At 42.0% G+C, this 22,143-nt stretch overlaps 1 protein-coding gene across 1 annotated transcript in view; it reads right to left on the reverse strand.

Moving 5' to 3' along the window:
• DNAH6 (dynein axonemal heavy chain 6) overlaps positions 1-22,143 on the reverse strand; it is a 315,572-nt gene that overhangs the window by 157,525 nt on the left and 135,904 nt on the right. The window contains exons 30-33 of the mRNA XM_008254187.5: positions 20,618-20,755; positions 17,047-17,214; positions 14,741-14,889; positions 13,322-13,429 (exon numbers count right to left, since the gene is read on the reverse strand). Of these exons, the coding sequence (XP_008252409.3) occupies positions 13,322-13,429; positions 14,741-14,889; positions 17,047-17,214; positions 20,618-20,755 (563 nt within the window). The remainder of the gene's footprint in view (positions 1-13,321; positions 13,430-14,740; positions 14,890-17,046; positions 17,215-20,617; positions 20,756-22,143) is intronic.

The following is a 22,143-nucleotide window of genomic DNA, read 5'->3' on the forward strand; positions in this document are numbered from 1 at the left end:
TTAAGCTTGGTGGTAAAAATGTATCTTAATTGTTAAAGGGAGCATATTAAGTTTTTTTTAAAGATTTATTTTAGTTGAAAGAGTTACAGAGAGAGGTAGAGACAGAGAGTTCTTCCATCCAATGGTTCACTCCTCAGATGGCCACAACAGCTGGAGCTGCACCAATCTGAAGCCAGGAGCCAGGGGCTTCTTCCCGGTCTCCCACATGGAGACTGCTTTCCCAGGCCTTATCAGAGAGTTGGATCAGAAGAGCAGCAACTGGGACTAGAACCGGCGCCCATATGGGATGCTGGCACTTCAGGCCAGGGCTTTAACCCGCTGCGCCATAGCGCCGGCCCCCATATAAAGTGATGATATAAATAGGATCAACTGCCTGTTAATAATAATGAATAAAATTTAAATGGAGAGAATGTTCCAACATGGGAAGCAGTCCACACAGCAGACTCATAGAATGACAATTGCTTCAAGTGACACTCTGACCTCAGAATCACCCTTTAAGGCTTACCTAGTCTGGCTGAAAACCCCATGAGAGTATTTCAGGCATGAAATTCCAAGACATTGTGGCAAAAAATGTTCTACATGAAGGATCTCTGTGAGGTCCCAGTGAAAAGAATGGGCCATTAAAGAAGGATGTACTCTTCTCTAAAGGGAGGAGTGAACTTCCACTTTGCTTGTGTCACTGTGCACTAACTCCCCATGCATGATCTCTGTCCTCAATGAGTTGTATTAGGAGAGTTACCTGTAAAACAAGTTTTTTTCTCTCTAGCTCTGTGTGTGTGTGTGTGTGTGTGTGTGTGTGTGTAAATTGAAATCTTTACTCAGTACAGAGTTGGTCTTCTGTGTACAAAATTAATTAAAAATTCATCTTAATGGGAAAAGGGACTGGCAAGTGGAGAGGGAGGAGGAGGGGTGGGAGTGAAGGTGTGAGGGCTGATATGGTGGGAGGAGTAACTAAGTTCAAAGTTGTACTCATGAAATTTTATTTTTTTAATTTATTAAGAAATATAAGTTAATTATAAACAAAGAGATGCCACTTGGGATGCTAGGTTTGAGTTAAGTCCCTCCACTTTTGATTCAGCTTCCTGCTAATGTGCAACCTGATAGGCAGGAGATGGCAGCTCAAGTTTTTGGGTCCTTGCCACCCAGATAGAATACCCGAGTTGAGTTTTAGACTCCTGGCTTCAGCTAGGCCCAGTCCCTGCTATTGTAGGCATTTGGGGAATGAACCAGTGGGTGGAAGATCTATTTCTTTGTCTCTATCCCTCTGCCTTTCAAATAAAGAAAAATAAATAATTTAAAAGCACACTTATTTTTCATGCTAAGGATAAGTTGTAAAAAATAAAAATAATAAAAAATAACTTCTATGTGCCAGGTACTGTGCTAGGCACTCTGGAAGAGCTCTGTATATGCCATTTAATAAGTTACAGTGTTAAACTGCTGATCTGGTTCATGTGTGTCTTATTTCTTACTATCAAGTACCTCAAGTCAGAGATACTATTTTTTTAGCCTGCTACAGATTTCTCCTCACCCTGGAAATCTTTTATTTTAGTTATACAAATTTCATGCATTTCATAGATACAAAAGATGTATCTATGAAACGTGATGAATCTTCCCATTCTACCTACTTGCCCTCCCACCTTTCTTCCTCCCTTTCCTATTTTCATTCTTTTGTTGTTGTTGTTGTTGGGATCTATTTTTGGTTGACTTTATACACGTAGGAGAGTGGGAAGTTCAACAAATAACAGGAAAAAAAACTGTTTGATAGTTGAGACAGGGGCTGTTCAAAGTCATTGTATCTTGAGGTGACAATTTCACTTCTATGGATTACCTTTTAGGTGCTCAGAGATGCTATCTTTATTGATCTTTTTAGCTTAGCACCTAGTAAGTCTAATATCAAATAGCCTAATGCAGAATAGGGGTACAGAAAACTGTTGAATTGTAATATTATCACTAATTGGGAGCTTTTCTCCTTACATTTCATTTTTAATCAGTTCTAAGTATTAAAAAAAAGATTTTACTTTATGGAGCAGATCGTTGTTTTCAAAATACAGCCTGAACAATATTTCCTATCCCATGCGCTGTTTGTACAATGTGATGTTGACATTCCTCCCACTGACAGCCATTGAAGAAACACTCAGGTCTATGTTTGCTCACTTTGAAGCTGGGCAGATCTGACACTACACAACTTTGAAGATCATAAAAATTTTATGTACTTCTGCTTTTCTTTTGGAGTACTCACTATAGATGCTTAGCATTTATCATAAGGAAGCTCCAACAAGCCCACGTGGAAAGACCACATAAAGAAGTCCTGAGACTGAATAGTCACCCTCTAGCCTTCCAGTCCTGCTGTTCCTTATCCTTCTACCATCTGCACACAGCTACATAAGAGACCTTGAGATAGACCTCTCCAGCCAAGTCCTTCCTGAATTCCTAAGCCACAGAAACTATAAATAAAGAAAAAAAGCATTAAGTAGAACCCTCATTAATTTGGGACCTATATGAAGTTTTATAGGCTTTATTGGTTTCGAAGTATCAATTTATATAAAAGCCATCTAGCATCAGTAAAAAATTAGATATAGTATATACTAACAGGTAAAATATACTCTCTATGTTGGCATTTATCAACATGTATCTGTCTACCTTCTCTTGTTTAAAAGAAAAATTTTATAGGAGTTCAGCAAAGGTTGGGTTTTGGTGGGTTAAGTGTGCACTTTGACAACATGGCTTTTTCTTTAGCACATTTAATTATGATGTTTAATGAGCATCCTTGCTGGTTCATGTGGAATTCCAGAGGCTGAATAGCCAAAGCGATTGTGAGCAAGAAAAATCAAGTGCAAAGCATCACAATTCCCAATTTCAAAGCATACAGCAAAGCTATAGTAATTAAAACATCTTGGCACTGAAATAAAAACTGATACATTGATCAATGGAACAGTGTAGAGAACACAGAAATTAATCCACGTACATATAGCCAACTGATTTTTTGACTAAAGTGCTCAGATCATATAGTAGAGTAAGGATAATTTCTTCAACAAAGATACATATATATATATCTAATTTCATTCTTTTTAAGATCCCTCATCACATACATAAATAAACTAAAGATGAATCCAAGATCTAAATTTAAGGCCTGAGATTATGAAGCTGCTGGAAGAAAATATAGGGGAAATGCTCCAAGACATTGGTGTAGGGGACAATCTCTTGGACAAGACCCCCAAAGCAGAAGCAACCAAAGCAAAACTAAATGGGACTATATCAAAGCCATTCATTACCTGTGATACCAGTGTCCCATACAGGAGCACTGGTTCCAGTCCCAGGTTTTCTGCTTTGGACTTAGATACCCACTAATGTGTCTTTCAGTACAGCAGAAGATGGCCCAAGTATCTGGGCCCCTGATAGCCATGTAGGAGATCCAGCTAGAGTTCCTGGCTCCTGGGCTCAGTCTAGCCCAGCCCCATCCATTGCAATCGCAATCCATTGCTGGTGTTAACCAGCAGATGAAAGATGGAAGACTGATCTCCATCCCCCATATCTGCCTCTCTCTGTGTCATTTTTCAAATAAATATTTTTTAAAAAAGAAAAAAAAAAGAAAAGGAAACCATTAGTAGAATTAAGAGACATTCAACAAAATGGGAAAAATTCTTGCAAACCAGCTATTTGACAAAGGATTAATATTCTGAGTATATCAGCAACTTAAGGGCAACAACAAAAAACAACCAACACAGTTGAGAAATGGGCAAAGGACTTCAACAGGCAGTTCTTAAAGGAACTACAAGTGGCCAACAAATAGATGAAAAAATGCTCATCATTTTTTTCCCATTAGGGAAATGAAAATCAAAACCACAATGAGGGGCTGGCGCTGTGGTGTAGTAGGTTAATGCTCTGCCTGAGGCACCGGCATCCCATATGGATGCCAGTTCTAGTTCCAGCTGCTCCTCTTCCCATCCAGCTCTCCACTATGGCCTGGGATAGCAGTACAAGATGGCCCAAGTCCTTGTGCCCCTGCACCCATGTAGGAGATTCAGAAGAAGCTCCTGGCTTCAGATAGACATAGCTCTGGCCGTTGCGGCCATCTGGAGAGTGAACCAGCGGATGGAAGACCTTTCTCTCTCTATAACTCCACCTCTCAAATAAAATCTTAAAAAAAAAACACAATGAGATCACCTCACTCCTATCAGAATGGCTAAAACCTAAAACACAGTAACAAATTCTGGCAAGGCTGCAGATAAAGGGGAACACATGCTCTCCATAATATATGAAGAAGCTACAATTAAAAAAAAAGAGCAATGTCTGTGTCAGTGTTGCTACAAATTGTTTTGTAAAACTTTTATACCTTTACCTAATCAATAGTTAAGAATGTTATACTACTGGGGGCCAGCGCCGTGGCTCTCTTGGCTAATCCTCCACCTGCGGTGCCAGCATATGGGCTCTGGGTTCTAGTCCCAGCTGCTCCTCTTCCAGTTCAGCTCTCTGTTGTGGCCTGGGAAGGCAGTGTAGGATGGCCCAGGTGATTGGGCGCCTGCACCTGCATGGGAGACCACCTGGCTCCTGGCTTTGGATTGGTGCAGCGCGCCGGCTGTGGCGGCCATTTGGGGGGTGAACCAATGGAAGGAATACCTTTCTCTCTATCTTTAACTCTACCTATCAAATAAGTAAAAAAAAAAAAAAGAATGTTATATTACTATCATTTTAATAATCCAATTACTTCAAAATTTATTGTATATGGGTAAAATGGTCATTTTTCCATTCAACTATTATTTATATCTGTTGTTTATATTCCCACTTTACTAGGGTCCTTTTGCCTTCTAATTGTTAAACTGATTTGGTGAAGTATTAAGCCTTTTACTGTAATGTAACTTTAAATTGTTCTCAAAAATTAAAAAGGGAGAAGGAAACAGGGTGCTGGTGGGCAAGGGAGAGAGGGAGAAAGGGATTATCATTGTGTTCTTAGAATTGCATCTTCAACTCACATTTAATCTGTTAAATAACTTAAACATTAAAAAATAAGCAAAGAGGCCGGCGCCGCGGCTCACTAGGCTAATCCTCCGCCTAGCGGCGCCGGCACACCGGGTTCTAGTCCCGGTCGGGGTGCCGGATTCTGTCCCGGTTGCCCCTCTTCCAGGCCAGCCCTCTGCTGTGGCCCGGGAGTGCAGTGGAGGATGGCCCAGGTGCTTGGGCCCTGCACCCCATGGGAGACCAGGAAAAGCACCTGGCTCCTGGCTCCTGCCATCGGATCAGCGCGGTGCGCCGGCCGCAGCGCGCTGGCCGCGGCGGCCATTGGAGGGTGAACCAACGGCAAAGGAAGACCTTTCTCTCTGTCTCTCTCTCTCACTGTCCACTCTGCCTGTCAAAAAAAAAAAAAATAAGCAAAGATGCTAAATTTAGAGGAATAAAAAAGAAACCATGGCCTTTTTGCCCTTTATATGTAATGCTCAATATTTGTGCTTGCCTGAAAACACATTCAAGTCAGCTGCAGGGCAGACCTTCAACATGATTGCCTCAGAACCCACCAACAGACATAATCATACCCTCTCTCCTGCTGACAGAAGAGGAGATCTAACATGCCCAACTTGAAATGAAGACAATATGATATCATAACTTATGGGATACAGCTAAAGGAGTGTTAAGAGGGAAGTTTAATGCAATTATTTTCTACATCAAGATATTGCAAAGGCATCAAATAAATGAGCTATCAAGCATTTCAATGACCTAGAAAAACCATATCCTAAATTAAGAGGAAAGAAATTAGGAAATAAACAAAACTGAAACCAAAAAACATAAAAGGTCAGTGAAAAGAAGAGCTGGTTATTTTGAAAAAAAAAAAAAAACAAAAAACTGCTATATCATTGGCCCAACTAACCAAAAAAAAAAAAGGGAGAAGGCCAAGTCTATGAAATCAGAGATGAAAAGGGAGATGTAACAATGGATAAAAGAGCAATAAAAAAATCATAAAATAAAGAGCTATATTCCAATAAATTGGAAGACCTGTAAGAAATGGATAGATTCCTGGACACATACAACCTATCAAATATGAGTCATGAAAACATAGAAAACCCAAACAGGACAATAATCAAGATGGAGATCGAATTAGTAATAAAGTCCCTCACAACAAAGAAAGGCCCAGGATCAGATGGCTTCACTGCTGAATTCTACCAGACTTTTAAAGACTTAATTCCAATTCTTCTCAAGCTATTCAAAATAATTTAAAGGGAAGGAATCCTCCAAAACTCCTTCTATGAGGCCAGTATCACTTTAATTCCCAAACCAGAAAAAAAGATACAAAGAAACAGGACGATAGACCAATATCCCTGATGAACAAAAATCCTTAACAAAATACTAGCCAACTGTATCCAACAACACATCAGAAAGGTCATTCACCCAGATCAAGTGGGATTTATCCTGGGAATGCAAGGGGTGGTTCAAAATTCACAAGTCAATAAATATGATATATCACAATAACAAAGAAAAAACCATATTATTATCTCTTTGGATGTGGAGAAAGCACTTGATAAAATACAATATCCTTTCATGATGAAAGCATTAAGCAAATTGGGTATATAAGGAACACTTCTTAATACAATCAAGGCAATAGATTACCCTAGTTATCATCATATTGAATGGGGAAAATTTGGAAGCATCTCCACTAAGATCCATAACCAAAGAAGGATGCCCTTTCACCATTGATATTCAATATAGCTGTTAGGCAAGAAAAAGAAACCAAATGGATACAAATTGAAAAGGAGGAAGTTAGACTATCCCTATTTGCAGATGACCTGATTCTTTACATAGGGGAACCAAAAGATTCCACTAAGAGACTGTTGGAACTCATAAGATAGTTTGGAAAAGTTGCAAGCTATAAAAATCAATAGCCTTTGGATAAATAGACAATGCCAGAGCTGAGAAATAACTTTTAAGACCAATCCCATTCACAGTGCTACAAAAAAATTAAATACTTTCGAATAAATTTAACCTAGGAAGTCAAAGATCTCTACAATGAAAATTACAAAACATGAAAGAAATAGAAGACACACAAAAAGTGGAAAAATCTTCCTAGTTTATGGATTGGAAGAATTAATATAATCAAAATGTCAGTAGTGCCAAAAATAATTTACAGATTCAATGCCATTCCAAGCAAAATAACAATGACATTCTTCTCAGATCTAGAAAAAAATGCCAAAATTCATATTGAAGCATGAGACTCCAAATAGTGAAAACAAAAAATCTTAAACATAAACAAAGCAAGAGGTATCACAACACCAGACTTCAAGGCATTCTATAGGGCATTTGTAATCCAAACAGCCTATTACTGCCCCCAAAATAGACATGTAGACCAAAGGGAGGGAGTAGAAACCCCTAGAAACCAACCCACACATCTACCACCAACTAGTCTTTGACATAGGAGGTAAAAATCATTCTCTGGAGAAAGTACAGTGTCTTCAACAAATGGTGCTAGGAGAACTGGATCTCCACATGCAGAAGTTTGAAACACATACCCTACCTTATGCAAAAGTCCACTAATAATGGATCAAGGATCTAAATCTACAACCAAATTCCATCAAATTACTTGATTAGAATGTTGGGGAAACTCTGGAAGACATTGACATAGGCAAAGACTTCTTGGAAAAAGACTCCAATAGTCAAAGCAAAAATTGACAAATGGGATTACATCAAGCTAAGAAGCTTTTGCACTGCAAAGGAAACACTCAGCAAACTGAAGAGGTAACTGACAGATGGGAGAAAATACTTGCAAACAATGCAACTGGTAAAGCATTAATACCCAGAATCTATACAGAGCTCAAGAAACTTGCCAACAACAAAACAAACAATTCAGTTAAGAAGTGAACAAAGGACTTGAGGAAGCATTTTTCAAAGGATGAAATTCAAATGGCTGGCACAGAAGTAGATGCTCAGAATTGCCAATCATCAGGGACATGCAAATCAAAATAACCTCACCCCAGTTTGAATGGCTCTTATACAGAAGCCAAAACACAATAAATGCTGGTGAGGATGTGGGGGGAAAAGGTACCCCAATATACTCTTTGTGGGAATATAAGCTAGTACAGACATTTTGGAAGACAGTATGGCGATACCTCAGATATCTGAAAATAGGTATACCATATGATCCAGCAATCCCACTCCTAGGAATTACCTAAATGAAATATGTAGTATTTTCATATTGTATGAAGTATTTTATGAAATTTTATTTCATTATAAAATGAAATATAATGCTGTTATCTGCACCACCACATTTATTGCAGCTCAATTCATAATAGCTAAGATATAGAATCAACCCCAATGTCCATCAACTGATGACTGGATGAAGAAATTATGGTATGTATAGTAAGGAATAGTAAGTGGTATGTATAGTAAGGTATAGTAAGGAATGCTATTCAGCCAAAAAATTGAATTAAATCCTGTCATTTGCAACAAAATGGATGCAACTGGAAACTATTGTACTTAGTGGATTAAGCCAGTCCCAAGAAGACAAATACCCTATGCTTTCCCTGACCTGTGTTAATATAATTCAAAAAATGTAATGTATATGAACAAAATTGACATTCTGAGATTTGATGATTGTTTAACAGCCCTTGTCTCTACTGTGGAAGAACACTTTTTTTCTTACTATTTATTGTATTCTTTAGCGTAGGGTTGATCTTTTTAGTGTATGTACTGTTGAAGTGAACAGAGTAGGGTTAATCTTAAAACAAACTGAAAGTAATCATTGTAAAAATTAAAATTAGGAAGAAGGAAGGGAATTTGGGTGGGAAGGAGGTAGTGTGGGAAGTATCGCTTTGCTCTGTATATATGAAATCTGTATATATGAAATGCATGAAATTTGATCACCTTAAGAATTAAAGTTAAAAGAAGTTGTTACTGAATAGTAAAGGATGATTATGGTTTTGTTTGAAATAATGTGATACTTTAATCAGTGTTCCATTATCTGGAGATAATTTAAAATAAAAAAAAAAACATTGCTTACCTATGAGGTTTTTAACAGGCTATGCTTTTAAGTTTTTAATGAATGCATTTTTTCATAGATACAACTTTATGAATACAGTGGTTCTTTCCCCCATACACCCCCAACTCCCCTCTCCCATCCTTTTCTTTCTCCCATCTCCTTCATTATGGTTCATTTTTAGTATGACTTCATATACAGAGGACCAACTCCATGCTAAGCATAGCTCCATGCTAAGCACAGCCTTCAACAATTCGCACCCACGCACACACACAATATATAGAGTACAGTTTGGGAAGACAATTTGCAGTTGATTATCATAGTACAATTAATTAGGGACAGAGGTCCTACATGGGGAGCAAGTGCACAGTGACTTCTGTTATTCCTTTAACAATGAACACTTATTTATGACATCCGTGATCACCCAAGGCTCTTGCTATGGGCTGCTAAGGCCATGGAAGCCTTTTGTGAAGATAGACTCCATCGGTATTTAGACGTGGCCATATGCCAAGTGGATGTTCTCTCCTCCCTTCAGAGAGGAGTACATCCTTCTTTGATGAACCTTTCTTTCCACTGAGGTCTCAGAGATCCTCCACGTAGGATTTTTTTTTTTTTTTTTTGCCAGAGTCTTGGCTTTCCATGAACATGCTATGCTTTTCAAAACAGATACAGCACTTACCTTTTCTCCCCTCTTGTCCCCTTCTATATCTGAAATCTCATTAAGTATTATTTTCATGGCAATAAGTGATGTCTTAAATAAATCCATGGAAAATATTAAACTATTCATGGATTTCAAGGCTTTTACACCAAACTTGAGTTCTGTTTTTACTCCCTCTCCCTCTCTCCCCCTCCCTCTCCCTCCCTCCCTCCTCCCCTCCCTCTCCCTCCCTCCCCCTCCCTCTCCCTCCTTTCCTCTCTCTCTCTCCCTCTCCCTCTATCTCCCCTACCCTCTCTCTCCTCCCCCTCCCCACCCCCAATGGCCGCCACAGGCCGGCGCGCTGCTGCCCGCGCACTGCGCTGATCCGATGGCAGGAGCCAGGTACTTATCCTGGTCTCCCATGGGGTGCAGGGCCCAAGCACTTGGGCCATCCTCCACTGCACTCCATGGCCACAGCAGAGAGCTGGCCTGGAAGAGGGGCAACCGGGACAGAATCCGGCGCCCTGACTGGGACTAGAACCCGGTATGCCAGCGCCGCAGGCGGAGGATTAGCCTAGTGAGCCCTGGTGCCGGCCTCAAATACTTTTTAAAAAAAGAAACCTTTTATTTAATGACTACAAATTTCATAAGTACAAGTTTAGGAATATAGTGGTTCTTACCCCCATACTTGCCCTCCCACCCCAACTCCCATCCCACCTTCTCTCCCTCTCCCACCCCATTCTTAATTAAGGAATCAGACATACCAGAGATGTTGTTAGTTATCAGACTACAAATTGTAGCCTGATAACTAAATAATTAAATTAATTATTTAGTCTAATAAATTAACTAACTTTATATACAGAAGACTAACTCTATACTAAGTAAAGATTTCAAAAATTTGCACCCCCCCCCAATATAAAGAACTACTTGAGGGGCCAGCACTGTGGTGCAGTGTGTTAATCCTCTGCCTGCAGCACCAGCATCCCATATGGACACCAGTTCTAATCTCAGCTGCTCCTCTTTCAATCCAGCTCTCTGCTATGGTCTGGGAATGTAGAAGATGGCCCAAGTCCTTAGGCCCCTGCACCCATGTGGGAGACCGGAAGAAGCTCCAGGCTCCTGGCTTTGGATCAGGGCAGCTCCGGCTGTTGTGGCCATTTGGGGAGTGAACCAGCAGATGGAAGACTTTCTCTCTACCTCTGCCTCTCTGAAACTCTGCCTTTCAAATAAATAAATAAATCTTAAAAAGAAAATATATGCATGGATTTAAATTTTTTGCCCCCAAATCAACTTGACTTTTAATTCTATTTTTTAAAAAAATTTTGAGGCTGGCGCCGCAGCTCAATAGGCTAATCCTCTACCTTGCGGCACCGGCACACCGGGTTCTAGTCCCGGTCGGGGCGCCGGATTCTGTCCCAGTTGCCCCTCTTCCAGGCCAGCTCTCTACTATGGCCTGGGAAGGCAGTGGAGGATGGCCCAAGTGCTTGGGCCCTGCACCCCATGGGAGACCAGGAGAAGCACCTGGCTCCTGCCTTCGGATCAGCATGGTGCGCTGGCCGCAGCACGCCAGCGGTGACGGCCATTGGAGGGTGAACCAACAGCAAAAGAAGACCTTTCTCTCGTCTCTCTCTCACTCACTATCCACTCTGCCTGTCAAAAAGAAAAAAAAAAAAGAAAAAAAATTTTGAAGCACCCTATATTTACCATAGAAGTCCACAATCATGTACCTATGGAAATGAAAATTTATGTTCATGCAAAAACCTACACATTTTTATAATAGCTTTATGCAGAATTTCCAGAACTGAAAACAAACCAGACATGCTTTAGTTAGTAAGTGGAGAGGTAGACTCTGCACATCCATACAATGGATTACTATTAAGTAATAAAAAGTAATGCACTATGAATGTATGCAACAACATGAATGAATCCCAAGTATATTATATCAGGTCAGAGAATCCAGACTTGAAAGGCTACATACTATGTATGATTCTATTTACATGGAATCTTGGAAAAGGCAAAGTGATAGGGATAGAAACCAGTCACTGTTTGCCAAGGGTTTAGGGTGAGGGTAGAGTCTGATTATAAAGGGGGCACCATGATGACTTTTTTGGGAGATGGAACTGTTTTATATTTTGATTGGTGGTTATATGATTCTATGCATTTGTCAAAACTCACAGAACTATACATCATAATAATTAATTTTACTATACATAAATTTAAGACAAATTAAAAGCTGCTAAAAAAACCAATGCAAAAAAAGGGGGTGGGAAGGAACTGTATAAAATAGAGACAATGTAGGGAGAATAAAGTCTTTCTTGGTATAATAGATAAAAAAAAAAAAAAAAACTACACCACGGCACATCACTGTGAAAATTCAGAACACTGGAGAAACAAAAAATATCTTAAAAGCTCTTAGAGGAAAAAAAATTATGTCTCATTCAGGCACCTGACCATCAGAGTAGCATAGGCACAGCAGTGGCAACACTGGAGTTTAGAAGGCAATTTCCTATCTGGAAATCCAGATGCAGTCAAACCATTAACTGAGGGTGAGAGTTAGAACAAGTCCGTTTTAAGACAGGCAAGATCTCGAAGTATTTCCTCTGCACCCTTTCTCAACAAAGTAGAGAAGAATGTGCTGTAGCAAAATAAAGAAGTTGGCGCGGGTTCTTGAAACAGAAGATATGCTGGAGGCAAAGGCAGAGGAAGCCCATCTTCATTACGAATGGACGCTAGGATTGCAGACCTGCACTGGGCAGAGTGGGCAACCAGTCCAGGTCAGAGCAGGAGGCAGAGGGCTCCAAGGAGACCAACTTAATAGAATATTATGGACAAGTAAAGATTTAGTTAAAGGAGATTTACGCTCTGGAAGAATTTCAAGATGAATTACTGGTCCATTTACAGGAAATTAGGAAAAGGATTAAAAAATAAAACCAAGACAAGGAACCATGGCAGGGAAAATGAAAACTTGAATCAATTAATTAAAAAAAAAACATGCCTCAGTGCTGTTACTGTATTATCAGAATAAGGACAATTCAAAAAGTATGTGGAAAATGAAATTTAAATGTAAATTTATTTCAGTGCAAAAACAATTATGGAAACCCTGGTTATTCAGCTGAAGTTGTACTGTTATATAACTACACAGAGAAGATAGCTGTAGGGGAAGAAGTATATGTGTATATCCTCCTCTTCTTTTTACTAACTTAATACCTAAAACTGGAAAATCAAGAAATGACATTAATATGATGCTAAGACGCATGGAAGGAATCACAAGATAAAGGAAGACTTGAAAAACGATTGCCTTTGGCAAGTGGGAGCTGATACAGGGCTCCCACTGTTGTTTCTCACGAGACTAATTTATCAGACTGTTACTTTTGAAACTATGTACATGTATAACTTGGGGAAACATAAACTCTAACAATGAAAGAAGCAGATAACAACAATCACATTTTTATTAAGCGCCAAATCTGATTTTTTTTTTTAAGGTCAGAAATCTCCCTTTGACTTGGAAGTCGTAACCAACCAGTTTTACAGCACAGTGATTTTAAAAAGTAACAATAAATGGTTGGAATGATCTACCTTTAGTACTCTTATTTTAAACTAGTACTTCTTAGACTGCAGTAAGTGCCTCCAGAAGAGTTGAGAAAGTTACTAGCTTGTTAGAGACAGAAAGAATCGCAGACAACACTCTGCCTCACCCCTGTGTGACGGCTGTGCTTCTAAACACCCACCTGAACAGAAGAGCGTCGTCGGTCAGGAATTTTGGCAAGTTGGAGTCTCGTAAAGCTCTTATCAATACCACATCTTCACTTAGGTCCGGGTTCTCTCTTTTTAAAGACCTAAATTCAAAGGGATCTTTCAGATGCTATTGCAAGAACATAAGGTTGGTTTCCCAAACCTGGGGCCGGCTGGGGGCTGGGGGATCAGGATTTCTGCTCACAAGAGCCACAGAGGCACCCCCTGCAGAGTCCCAATGGAAGAGGGGCTCTGCTTTCCCTGCGCGCTCAGCACCGGCGGCGTGGCATTGAGGAGAATGACAAGGTTATCTCCTCGCTGTGCCCCTAATCCATCCGGACTTTACCCAGCCTGAGTTTACAGTTCCCTGAATGCGTTGTGATGATTCCTTTCCTGTGACTTTCTTTTTTAGTGGATGTCCAGAACGCCCTGCCTTGCTCTTGTGCCCACTCTTACTTCCCATTCAAAGCCTAACCCCTTTCTCCCATGTCTAGAAACCTCTGTGCTGTATCCCCCTGCTCAGCGCACCTCGGGCACGGCCCTCAGGTTGCCTTCCCGGCATCGCGTCCTAGAGATGACTGCACGTTTGTCTGTCTGGTCCGCTGGGCTATCCCTATGTTCCCTATGAGGGCAAGGAAAACTGAACTTCCTAGTAGCCCTAGCCCTGGCATGGCAACCCTGCAAAGAGGAAGCACACTGAATCGGGGGGTAAATGCAATAACACGGGGTAGAGTGGGCAGGGGCTGGGGCCTGTGCAGAGCCCAGGGATACCGGGGTCAGGCAGAAGGGGCCTGGATGTGCTGAACTGGAGCCACAGGGGCGTGTCCTGAGGGGGAGGACTGGAGAGATTCTAGATAGGGCCATTCCAAGAAGTTATAAACAGCAGGGTTTGGACCTGAGTAAGAGGACAGGAACTGGAAAGCAGCTCAGATTCCCAGGACAGAGGTGAAGTTTGTGAGATAAGCCTGAACTGAAAACCAGATGGCAGAGTTTCTTTTAAACCTTGAGGTTTTGTCAGGCCACGTGGATCATTCATCTCATCATATACATAGCAGCCTGTGCTGGGGTCTACTCATCCTGTGTTCTGTGTTCCGGCAGGGAAGAATGTCCATACTCAAACTTGGGTGCATGTGACGGGTCCAGGGGAAATGAAATGAGTTCAGAGCTAATTGGATTTGGGTTTAATCTAAGGGCAACTCTGTTGACATTCACAGGGAAAAGCTGTGGGATGGGGAGAGCTGGCCCATTTCACTGTGACACGCAGCGTGAGGGTAAGAATGCTGACAGCAGCAGCTGTGGACACTGATGAATCACTAGGCACCAGCTGTTGTTCTAAGAGCCTATTGCGAATCACCCACTTACTGCATTTGATTACGTGGCCCGGGATGCCACTCTTGACCACTTTGGTTTCTTACCCGGCCATGACCAGCACAGACTTCACAGCTCTCATGCCAAAGTCGTAGTGATCCTGCTGAGACAGCTGTTCACTACAAAGCTTATACATCTGAGTCATTTTTCTTGCTAATATTTTACTGGATTCAAATCCTTCAGAATATAAAATGACCTAGAATAGAAAAATAGATTGTGATGGTTATTGTTTTGCACGAATAACATTGTATGAGTGTAACACCAATGTAGTCAAAGTCTACTTGAGGCATTATCCCTTTAAAGGTTGTTACTTCATTTAATAAAGCTAAGAGATTCTCTGCATCACAGCAATGTGGAAGCTTGTGTGAGGAGACCAGGGTACTGATTCTGCTTCTTTTCTGTAGGTGAAAATTGTGGCCTGCGTGACATTTGGTTGATGGCGCAGCAAAGGCTAATGTTTAAATACCAGCATGGAGGTTGGCTGGTGTTACAAGACCTGAGTTCAAAAGCCAGATTGAGCTTCTCCCAGCCGACAAGAAGCCCACCTTGGTGAACAGTCTCAGGGATCACCACCTGCTACCTTTGCATTCCCTGGGAGCGAAGGGACTGATGCAAAGATATGCAGCCTCTCTCCTGCCCTGTCTTGTTTCTGATAGGTATCTGCACCCTTGGTTAAATTAATCAGCTGACACCTGCTGTCTCTGACAGTGGACCTGGAAGTGGATCCTTCCTTCTAGCCATAATATCCCCCCAAACACTGCACTCGACCTCAGTAGCAGGATTTGAAATGATGCAGAGAGTTCTTTCTGGTGTCTACTTGGGTTAACTTCTCTATTATGATTGATTAGTACAATATCCTGCACACAGTAGGTGATTTAAAATATTTACTGATGACTGGGTCCTTACTCATTCAATCTATAATAGGAAAAGATCTTAGAATATTGGATTTTTAAATTTGACTAATTTATTACTGAGCAATATAACAATAGGACAAATAATGAAATGTGAACAAAATGTTAGGCTGGGATCTAAACTCTGTTTCCTCACTGCCATTTACTGACCCTGTTCACAGAGAGGGTCAGAAGTGAAGACCCCTGAGATGATTATGCAAACATTATTCACAAAAGAGGGGAAGGGAAGATGCCTTCATTAAGGAACCAACAGGCAGGCCCATCCAGCACAGAGCAGGCTCGCTCCTCAGGAGATAAGCTCCCCCTCACTACCGTGTGGGCCAGGGCACTTGACGATCCCAGGACCTGCAGCTGGGTGGCCTCACTCGTAAGGTCCCTCCAATTCTCTGATGTCTGCCTAGGGGGTGGCATGCATGTGTGGCTGTAGAGCAGCGTGAGGAAAGAGATTTTTCACTTTATTTGTGGGTTCTAAAGATGGGGAAGGGAACAGCTGGTGTCCCCACTGCATGCAGGCTGAATCGATCATTCGAGAGGGGCTGAAGCACACTAGGAAAGGAAGTGTGTTCATTTACTGCCAAATAGGAGACCTTATTGGAGAGATCCAAATAATGACTTCAGGGAAAAACTGAACATAGCTTCAGTGCCCACACTGCTTAAATATGAACACCTGAAAAACTGGTAGACTCTGGGTGTTTCCAGGTCAACCTTGGGCAGATGCTCTTCTTTGAAAATTAATATTTGATGATGGTAATTCTATCTTGATTTCCTGATTTTCTCTGGTATCAAACTGTTTTGAATTCATGTTAGGAATAAATACGAATACTTGTGTTAAAAAACAGTGAAGACACCACCTGTCTTAAGTGCTCCCCATCTCCCCAAGGATTCACAGGAAGAATCAAGTAACAAAACCCAGTTTAAACACAAAGATGCCTTGAAAGCTACAGAGAGAACAGACACAAATGTGAATAATTAACTTATTGCTATTTTTTTGGCTCAGCTGTTACAGACTCCAACCTCCATCACAGTGATTAATACAGCATCTATGCAATATCCCTTGATATAAATAAAAATAATTTTCTATATTTTCTAAGAGAAGTGAGAATAACGTAGTATTTTTTAGAAACAATCCAGATATTTTAATTCTTAGAGATAATCCAATAAATCCCAATGAACTGGTTCATTAAACTCAGATTTATTTCAGCTTTAGGGGCCAACTATATCCCAAATACCATTCAGAGCCTTATGGATATAGCAGTAAAAAGCCAAATAAACACACAGGATGAACAATCATATCTACACTTAAAAGCAAATCAACAAAGTACAACCATTACTAGTGTGGATTAACAAAGGAAACTTTCAACCTTGATGTAAAGTTTCTTATTTGCATGGTGAGTAAGAGAAACAAGCTTATCATTTTGCTGCTTATATAATGTGAAGCTCACCTCTGCAATCAAAGCATAGTTTGGAACCATCATAGCAAATGGTCTAAACAGGGCTTTCAGGTTGTCTGGCAGTTCAGTCCTCCCTGCATATCCAGGGTTCATTGTGATGAAGGCTGCACAGGTCATTACCAATTTTATTTCCCGCCCCTCAAACATGAATCTAGAGAGCTGTTTAAAGAGAAAGTATAAATTAACTTCTGTGGCATTTGCAAATTCTTTCACATAATTATTTCCCCACTACAAGACTATAATAAAGAAGCATTCAGGCAAAGATGACAGAACCCTGGCAAGAGGGAACACTGCTCTCCTGATTCTGTCCTGCCAACTTCCACTCTCTTCTGGGATCAATGTTTTCTAGGCTCTGTCTCTCTTCTCCTGCCTTATTCAAATTGTCAAGTCCTCTCTGGCTTATCCTGAAATCTAGGACTCAACACTGTTTGCTAAGCCTCTTCCATTCAATTTAGGTTTATCGGCAGCAAGATCTTCTCCACTCCCACTTTCTAGTATTCCTGAAAATATTCCAGTCTAGTCTTAGTGTTCAGGTACTGCAGGGTCCATTATCACCATCTTTGGTACCACCCTTCATTTTATTCCACGGTCAAAACTTGTTAGTACTTGTTGTATGTGGGACCCAGGGTTAGGCACAGATGCACAGAGCTGATGGAGACTCATTCTCGATGTCCAAAGAAACGTCCAGGCTTGCTGTGTGCACACAGATCCGGAAACTGTGACCACTCAGAGAGACAGATGCTATGGGGGAGGTGTGTGCAAATCCTAAAGAGGGAGCAGGGACCTACTTGCGACCTGAGGAATGAAGGGCATCTCAGGGAGACAAGCAGGGGCAACCATTCCAGCCAAATGAGCAGGAGCAAAAAAGAGCACTGAATGTTCAGGGAAAGACCTGAGATTTACTTTGCTGAAGTTCTAGGTAGGGGGTACAGCTAGACGGGAGCCTGAGCACCAAGAGTTTTGCACACCGAGCCAAGAAATTTAGGTTTTGTCCCATGGTGGGATTGGGAGAAGCAGAGAAGACTTATGCAGGGTGACAGGATGAAGGATGGCAGTAGAGACATTGGACAAACCATGGACAGGGAGGTCAGTGAGGAATTATCATTGAGAATATGATGCGAGCTGGAGTTTGAGAAATGGGGATGTCAGGCATATGGCAGATAAAATTTATAGAATTCGAAATGGTTTGGATTTGGGGGTTGATAGTTACAGGACAGCTCCAAGGTGGATTCCATGTTTCTCACCGAGCTCCTGGACAGAGGTGCTATAACACACATGAAGACTACAGGGGAAGACCTGTAGTGTCACAGCCTGGAGGAGAGACTACCAGGAAGGGCAAATGGGGGCCAGCCCTGCTGCTGCTGAGTGGCTATCCAGACTGCTCTATTCCTGTGCGTTCACTTCTGCATCCACCCCAGGGATGTGTCTATCTCCTCTAGCTGCTGGCAAAGTGAGGATGAGGTTGGTTAACTTCAGATATCCCCTGACCTTCCTTTCATTTCTCCTGGCTGTCCTGCAGTTGGCAGTGCTTCCATCCCACCTCTGTTCTCTCTGGTCCCTGTTCCCCACTTCCTTTGCTTTGCTCTCAGCGGCTTACCTGGCAAGATGATAATGACCTGTAAGTTATGTTCTGTCTGGAGGTCCTGTCCTTGCTTTTAACACAGGCCTTTCCAGGGTCTGAGGGAGTGTAGTTGAAGGAGATTAGACTTTATGTCACACTGATTTATGTGTATGTTTTTGGCTCTGTGGTGTCTACAGAATATATGTTTTTTAACTTCTTTGAATCCTTTCACCTTGGGGAAAGTGCCATACACTTTACATAGGTTTGGTGCAAAGACAACCTAACTGTGAAGTATGCCCCAGAATGACTTGTATAATCTAGCAGCTCGTCGGAGTCTAATTACTGACTTTATTTTTATTTGTTCTACAGTTTGATTTTTTTTTTTGTAGAAGTGATAATGAAAATATTGAATGATTCTTTGTCAGGGCACCTTCCTAGGAAAATGGCCTCTGTGTGTAGAAATCTAGATGAGTGCAAACGTCCGTCCCTTTGTTGTGCAAGGATGAATCCTCACTGAAGAGATCTGGGGCTCTCCAAAAATGGGCCAAAGAGGGAGTGGGAGACCCTCATGAGGCTTGCGGCACTGGCAGTCCTAGTTTGTTCAGTCTGAACACCAGTGTTGCCGGTTAGTGAATACATCTTAGGAGGTCAGTACAAGTGATAAGGGACTTGGTTCCAATCTTCATGCCCATCAGCTTTTTTTTTTTTTTTTTTTTTTTTTTTTTTGACAGGCAGAGTGGACAGTGAGAGAGAGAGAGACAGAGAGAAAGGTCTTCCTTTTGCCATTGGTTCACCCTCCAGTGGCTGGCACAGCCGGCGCACCGCGCTGATCCAAAGGCAGGAGCCAGGTACTTATCCTGGTCTCCCATGGGGTGCAGGGCCCAAGGACTTGGGCCATCCTCCATTGCACTCCCTGGCCACAGCAGAGAGCTGGCCTGGAAGAGGAGCAACCAGGACAGAATCTGGCGCCCCGACCGGGACTAGAACCCGGTGTGCCGGCGCCGCAAGGCAGAGGATTAGCCTAGTGAGCCGCGGTGCCGGCTTCCATCAGCTTTTGAATAGAAAAACCTCCATGCCAGCAGCAGGCGCCTGCGGGACTCCAACAGTTGTAAAACTAGAGGATCGCTTCAGCACCTTCATCTGAATCCCCCCACCCCTCAACACTCCTTGAATTTGCCAGTCTGCAGGGGTCAAGTTCCTCTGGGAACTTTTTCCCACCAGCTCTGAGCTGAGCCTGGAGGCCAGAAGGGAAGCAGTAGGGCCCAGAAAAGGAAGAAACCTAGCAGAAGTAAATGTCAAAGCAAGAACAAGCAAGGTGAGGAGAGCAGGAGGAGGAGGGCAGAGAGACATCTTGCGTGGCTGTGTTTCGGGGTGTGCAGGTGTGGTCTGGGTGGCAAGAAGAGTTGCTTGGGGGCAGGGATTGAGCCTCAGAGTCTCTGTGTCCTCAGCGGCCAGCACAGTGCAATGTCTGTCTCTCTGTCTTGTGTGGATGAGGAATTGAGTCACCCAAGCATGCCCTGTTGCTGTGATACTCACAGTGACATGGAAATGTGGACCAGAGAGGCTAAAATTAGCAATAACTTTCCTCCCATGCAACATATTCTGAGTTCACTGCACGCTTAAGAAATGCTCCCCTTGGGGCTGGCATAGTGGGCTAAGCCTCCTGCTGCAGCGCTGGCATCCCATATAAGCACCGGTTCATGTCCCACCTGCTCCTCTTCTGATCCAGCTCTTTGCTATGCCCTGGAAAAGCAGTGGAAGATGGCCTAAGTGCTTGGGCCCTTGTGCCCACATGGGAGAACTGGAAGAAGCTCCTGGCTCCTGGCTTTGCATCAGTCTAGTTCTGGCCATTGCGGCCATTTAAGGAATGAACCAGTAGATGAAAGACCTTTCTCTCTGTGTCTGTCTGTCTGTCTGCCTCTCTCTCTCTCTCTCGGTCTGTAACTCTACCTCTCAGATAAATAAATAAATCTTAAAAATAATGCTACCCCGATGCCTTACCTTTGCAGCTTTGGCATTCCTGATGGTGATGAGCTGCTGTGCGATGACTGACAGAACTTCTATGTCAATTCGGTTAAATTCATCAAAGCAGCACCAGGCGCCCGACTGTGCCAAGCCACTGAAGAAGCGCCCCATCATCTGAAATAAAATAAGCCGCTCAACTTTGCATTGCAGAGTTCAGGCCTGCAATAGTTAAATTAACAAGTACAAAGTCACAGCCAGAGAGGAAGAATAAGTTCTGGTGTGCTGTTACTCGGAAGAGTGATTCTAGTTAGCGATGTTGTATAGTATAATCCAAGATAGCTGGGAGAGACTCATGTTTGAGATGATGGGTAACCTAAATATCCTGAGTTGATTATTACACAAGGTATACATGTTCCCCTAAAGAAGCACAATTATTATCTGTCAATTAAAAAGTGGTATCAATTAAAAAGAGGTGGTACGTGCAAATAAGCAATAGTTTTATATGACTTCTGGGCTATGTCAGAAGTAAGCACTTTTCCATGAGCAATATATTTTTTGCTTCTCTCTTACTGATTTTAATTTAAACAAAATACATTCTAATCAATTTTTCTTTTTTTTCATTAACCTCCTCTTGCCTCTACAAATAGTTAAGATTCTCATGGAAGAGACAAATTGAAGAATTTAATTTTTTTCTAAAATGTTGCTAACAGAAGCACTCATTTGCTTTAGAGACACAGAAGAACTACTGAGCAGAAGGCTACTATCGGGGTCAGTGCTATGGTGTAGCCAGGAGAGCCACCACCTGTGGTGCCAACATCCCATATGGGTGCTGGTTCAGGTCCTAGCTATACCACTTCTGATCCAGCTCACTGTTAATGCACCTGGGAGAGCAGGTGCATTAAAGTACTTGAGCCCCTGCACCCACATGGAAGACCTAGAAGAAGTTCCTGGCTCCTGGCTATAGATTTGCCTAGGTCTGGTTGTTGTGGCCATTTGGGGAGTGAATCAGCAGATGGAAGATCTTGCTCTTTGTCTCTGTCTCTCTCTGTTTCTGTCTCTGTAATTCTGCCTTTCGAATAGATAAATCAATCTTAAAATAAAAAAAAAAAGAAGGCAGTGACGCACAGGTTAAGATGGTAATTTTTCATTTTCTCTACAGCAGAATCCTAGTGGTGGAAGAAAATGAGTATGGATACTGTGACTTGAGTTCTTGGTTAAGCATTTGCTATGCTTTGAATATTTGTCCCCCCAATTTTTAGCTTAATCCTTAAAGTGTTATGTTAATAGTTCCAAGAGGGTGAAAACTCAATCTGATTATGGTGTTAGAGGTGAGGCTCTGGGGAAGTGATTAAATGGATTGGGCTGTTGGGCGGGGGGAATGCCTGTGATTGAATCTTTGCAGCTTTACAAGGGACCACATAGATACAATGTGCTCCATACTTCCTCTGCACTTTGCCCTCTGCCTCCTCACCAGATGCTTAAACTAATGGGGCCACTAGATCTTGGACTCGGACCTCCAAGACTGTGAGCTACGTAATCCTTTTCTCTCTATAAAATTAGTT

The sequence above is a fragment of the Oryctolagus cuniculus genome, chromosome 2 (assembly GCF_051225735.1).
Source record: "Oryctolagus cuniculus isolate XC-2025 breed Fujian yellow rabbit chromosome 2, ASM5122573v1, whole genome shotgun sequence".
NCBI lineage: Eukaryota > Metazoa > Chordata > Mammalia > Lagomorpha > Leporidae > Oryctolagus > Oryctolagus cuniculus.